The sequence below is a fragment of the Nyctibius grandis genome, chromosome 4, assembly GCF_013368605.1.
Source record: "Nyctibius grandis isolate bNycGra1 chromosome 4, bNycGra1.pri, whole genome shotgun sequence".
NCBI classification, from domain to species: domain Eukaryota; kingdom Metazoa; phylum Chordata; class Aves; order Nyctibiiformes; family Nyctibiidae; genus Nyctibius; species Nyctibius grandis.
In genome coordinates, this window is record NC_090661.1 from 88,977,813 (window position 1) to 88,982,809 (window position 4,997).

Genomic DNA, 4,997 nt, shown 5'->3' on the forward strand with positions numbered 1-4,997 from the left:
GTGCCGTCCACCTCCGGTGGAGCCACGCCCACGCGGCCCGGTGACCAATCGGAGCGGGGCGGGGCGGCGCCCCCAGGCGGCCGAGCCCTGCGCCTGGCTTCGCCCTTGCTCCCGCGTCCGACCTTCGCCGGGAGACATCACTCGGAGGACTTCCTCCCGTGCGCCCTATTCGCGGCCTTCCTACCGCCAAGCGCCCAGCCAATCCGAGGCGCCCAAATAAACGACACGCGCCGAGAGCCGGAGTGGCGGGTGAGGCCGCCAATGGCGACTCTCTGGCTCCGCGGAGAGGAACACCGGTCGGGCCAAAGGTCGCCGAGTCACCGCCCAATGAGCTGCGCGGCGGGCGGGGCGCGAAGTTGGGGCACCCAATGGCCTGCGCGAGGCGGCGGGGCGGGGAGTCCCGGCGGCCAACGGGCAGCGCGACGACGAGCGCCGGAGGGAGCGGCCGGCCAGTGGCGGCTCCCGAGTCGAGCCGGCGGCGGCCAATGAGCGCGGTGCGCGGGGGCGGTGGACGGCTGGCCGAGCCAGTGGGTGCGCGGCGGGGCGGGCGACGGCCGGCGGCGGCCAATGGGCGCGGCGGGGCGGGAGCCGGGGGCGGGGCGGAGCGGGGCGGGGCCGGGGCGGCGGCGGGCTGCGGCGGCGGTGCCATGGAGCTGGGGGCGGGCGCGGGCCCCGGCGCGCGGGGCGGCGCGGAGTCGGGCCGCGTCCTGCTGCTGCTGATGGGCGTGGCGGCGGCGCGGGCTGGGCGCGGCGGGGCGGCGCGGAGGCGGGGCCGGGTCCCGGTACCGGTGCCGGCCCAGGAGGGCCTGAGGCGGCGCGGAGCCCCGAGCCGCGCTCCCCGCCCGCCCCCGACTACGAGGCGCTGCCGCAGGGCGCCGCCGTCTCCACGCACATGCTGGCGGGCGCCGTGGCGGGCGTCATGGAGCACTGCGTGATGTATCCCGTCGACTGCGTCACGGTGCCGGCACCGGGGGCGCGGCGGGGGGGGCAAACGGGGGAACCTCCCGGGGAGGGCGGCGGGGGGTGCCCCGGCCGGGCACGCAGGGGTGACGGGCCGCCCGCCCGGGCCTTGTGTTGCAGACACGGATGCAGAGCCTGCGGCCGGAGCCGCCGCCCGCTACCGGAAACGTGCTGGAGGCCCTGTGGCGCATCGCCCGCAACCGAGGGTGTCTGGCGGCCCATGCGGGGCATGAACATCACGGCCACCGGCGCCGCGTCCCGCCCACGCCCTGTACTTCGCCTGCTACGAAAAGTTAAAAAAGACGCTGAGCGACGTTATCCACGCGGGGGGAAATAGCCATGTGGCCAACGGTACTGCTCCCGACCCCCCGCGGGGGGGCCACGGGGGCCGGGGCTACCGGGGGCCGCCCCACCGCCACACCGGGGTGGGGAGCGGGGTTGGGAGAGGCAGAGCATGGCCGTAGGGAGGTCTGGTCCCGTCCTGCTCGGGGTCGGGGTGCCACGAGTGTCCTTTTAGCCCTGTGCTCTCTCCAGCCACGAGCCAGCTGCACGGTGCCGGGCAGGGGGAATCACTGGTCCTGCGCCTGCCGGAGCCGCTCCCAGGTATCTCGCTGGAAGCACGTTAGTGGCCAGCGCTGGCCCCAGCTCAGCAGGATGCAGGTGGATGGGAGCTGCCCACAGATAAGCCGGGACGGCCACAGCCCCATGGGTTGGCGGTGTCGGAGCTCGCCCCAGCAGCAGCGCCTGGTTTTGGAGCCCGTCTTGCCATGGTGCCCGTTACTTGACTCGAGGAGCTGCGGCAGTGGGGAAGGCATGGGGCTGAGGGAGAGGCAGGGCACATCCCACCCTCGGCAGGTGTGCGGCGGAGTGCCATCGGGTTTCTCCTTCTCCGTGGGGCACGGGGATGCTCGCTGTCCTCGAGGCCCCTGCCAAGTGGTGGCGTCAGCCTGTCCCCTCAGGGCTGGGCCCGAGTGAGTCCTGGTCAGCCCATGGGACTGGATAGCCTGTTGCAATCCTCTCCCTCTCTTTCTTGAGCTCTCTCCGTGTGGGAACCACTGGGGACTGGCCCGCCTCTTGGAGGGGAGATGCAGGCTGCCTTCGGATCTCACCCTCTTCCAGGGGCCTCCTCCTGTGCCTTGGCGGGGGACTCGGGGCTGTGGTGGAGCCCCGGGGTCCCTCGCCTACCCCTCCCTCACATGTGGCAGTTCTTGTTTTGCAGGTGCAGCCGGGTGTGTAGCAACGTTGCTCCACGATGCAGCCATGAACCCTGCCGAAGGTAACGATGGTCCTGGCCTGCCAGGGAGGGGAGGATCGGGGTCTGCTCGGGTCCCCTCTGTGGCACGGAGGGTGCTCTCCTCGTTGCTCGCCTGACTGCAAGGATCCTTTGAGGGCCAGTGGCTGTGGCTCCAGTTAGGGAGCCTGGTGGCTGCCCGATACGAAGCGGGGTAGGTAGAAGAGATTAATTCTGGGGAGTGCAGCAAACTCCAGCTTAGCAGGAGCCAGGAGGGCACCGGCCTTTGGCCCAGGCATTTGGCTGGGGACGGTTACCTGGAGCAGGAGAGAGATGTGATCCGTACTGCTGAGGCCATTCTGAGTGTGTGGAAATTGGGCGTTGCTTGTGGTGAGATGTTGGGAAGATGAGGTATGGTTCCGTGTTCAAGAAGAAAATTAGAAGAGTGGGTGGGGTACAAAAGGTGTGCTAGAGAAATCAGGAGAAGGGAGATCTTGTGTTGTGAAATGTCTGGAAGATAGTGATTTTGTTGAGCCTGGTATGTACGAAAAAGGCAGAGCGAGTTTGTAATTCAAGTCTGTGAACGTGGTGGGAGAAGGAGGAATAATGAGGAAAGACCAGTCATGAACGTATTTTTTCCTCTTAAGACTGGAGGGCTCGTGGCAGTGCAGGCTCCAGCTGATCTGGGCCCAGCGAGGTTCCTGCCTGCCCGCTGCCTGGCTGGGACCCCAAGGAGCAGGCAGCTGCGTGGCCACACCGTTGTCATTCCTTCCGTGGAGCTCGTCTTCCTATCACAACTGTAGTAGCTTGTAGTTGTATCCTTTTCAGCTCCTTATGGTCACGTTGAGGTAGGGGGAGGCAGGACAGTGGCAGGCTGCACTCTGGGCTCCCCTGCCCCGCTCTTGGATGTGTTGGGGGGGGTTGACATCTGGTTTGTGCCCCGGAGCAGTTGCGTTTCGGCAGCGGCCGCTAATGGTTCCTGGCTGGTGGGCTCTGCAATGTGCTGTGGTTATTCTGGGCTGCAGTGGGGGCGGCTGGGGAGGGACATGCTTGTCCAGATCAAGAGCTGTCTGGAAACTAAGAGAACAGATGCAGAGGGGGTTCTCCTGACTGCATGGTAGCTCTGCGGTGTTGGATGGGGAGATGTCAGTTGCTTGGGAGCAAGGGTGGGTCTGGAGTACAAGCACCTGAGTATCGGGATGTTCCCTGGGGCTGCGGCAGCTGCGGGGTTTGCAGGTGGTGATGTCTGTGCGACAGTGATGCCTCAGCAGATCTGAATGGCTGCAGCCCTGCCTGGGGACACGCAGGGCACTGCTGGCCCGAGTTGTCTGTCGTTAGCTTTTAAGCCAGCATGACCAATCTCCAGGCACTTGAAGGAAGCCTGGCTTCGCACTTACCCTTTCTCTCTCCTCTTCCCCTCCGTGGCTGGGTCCTGGCTGCTGCTGCTGGCTGCTGCCGTCTGTCCCAAGTGGTCAAACAGAGGATGCAGATGTACAACTCGCCTTACCAGCGTGTGATGGACTGTGTGCGGGCTGTGTGGCGCAACGAAGGGGCCGGAGCTTTCTACCGCAGCTACACCACCCAGCTCACCATGAACATCCCCTTCCAAGCCATTCACTTCATGACCTACGAGTTCTTGCAAGAGCAGCTCAACCCCCACAGACAGTACAACCCAGGCTCCCACGTGGTCTCCGGAGCCTGCGCAGGGGCTGTCGCTGCCGCTGCCACTACGCCTTTGGACGTTTGCAAAACACTGCTCAATACCCAGGAGTCTCTGGCCTTGAGCTCCAACATCAGCGGACACATCACAGGCATGGCCAATGCCTTCAGGACGGTGTACCAAGTGGGCGGCGTGACCGCCTACTTCAGAGGGGTCCAGGCGAGAGTCATTTATCAGATGCCCTCAACGGCGATCGCCTGGTCCGTGTACGAGTTCTTCAAATACATCCTCACCAAGCGCCAGGAGGAGCGGCGGGCTGGGAAGTGAGCCAGAGCCGAACGCCGTTCCAGACCTGCTTCACCTCCCCTCCTGGTTTGTCTTCTGACCCCTCTCCCTTTTGGTTTGGTTTATGTTGAAGAGAGGGGGCAGCGAAGCCCTTCGGGGTTCAGCGATGCCGGTTTTTTGCCTGCGGCTGCTGCAGCTCTGCTCAGGCTGCACGGCTTGCTCTCTCCCAGGGTCCTCCGAGATGTCCCGCTGGGAGCTGCAGCCCAGGTCGCATCCCCTGGCACTTCAGTGGAGCTGTGCTCCTGTCCTTCCCTTAACCAAAACCTCCTCTCACGCAAAGCTCGCCCCTTGGAGGGGAAGGTGAATGTCCTGCCCTGCTACTGGCAGGGCCAAGCTGAGCTCTCAGTCACCGAGGAGAGGGCAGCAGCACTGCCCGGGATGCTGGGGGCTTTGTCTGGCTTTTGGCTGAAGCAAAGTGTAAGCCTTGCCGTTGTCTTGTAGCACGCACACATGATGCTGACTGCCCCGGTGGTGAGGGGGGAAGGATGGCACTTGAGGAGGGGAGCCTGTAGGTTTGTTACTGTTCCTGCTCTTGACACCTCCAATAAAAACAGTTCTGCTCTATCCTTATGTCCCCTTCTTAACTCCTGCATGGCCCAGCTCCTGGCACAGCGCCTTTCTGGCTGTGCCTAGTGCTGAGCTCCTTTGATGGGTGCCAGAGAGGAAGGGAAATGGGGTCTGGGCGTGGCGGTGGGAGGAGGGGGCCTGCCTGGCCCAGCCACCCTGGCAATGTGCAGGGAGAAGGGTGGTCCCCATCCCCTTTGGCTCGTGGCCCAGCCCATTGCCTGCAGCTGGCATGGG

The 4,997-nt window shown here is 65.1% G+C and overlaps 1 protein-coding gene across 1 annotated transcript; it reads left to right on the plus strand.

Annotated features, from left to right (window-relative positions):
* The first annotated feature begins 353 nt into the window (after positions 1-353).
* Positions 354-4,760, plus strand: SLC25A28 (solute carrier family 25 member 28). The gene is given in 9 exon segments (XM_068398296.1): positions 354-537; positions 540-628; positions 630-722; positions 725-958; positions 1,081-1,158; positions 1,160-1,216; positions 1,218-1,311; positions 2,180-2,236; positions 3,661-4,760. Coding segments are annotated over 9 exon segments (1,389 nt in total). The 5' UTR covers positions 354-368; the 3' UTR covers positions 4,179-4,760.
* Positions 4,761-4,997: the final 237 nt, after the last annotated feature.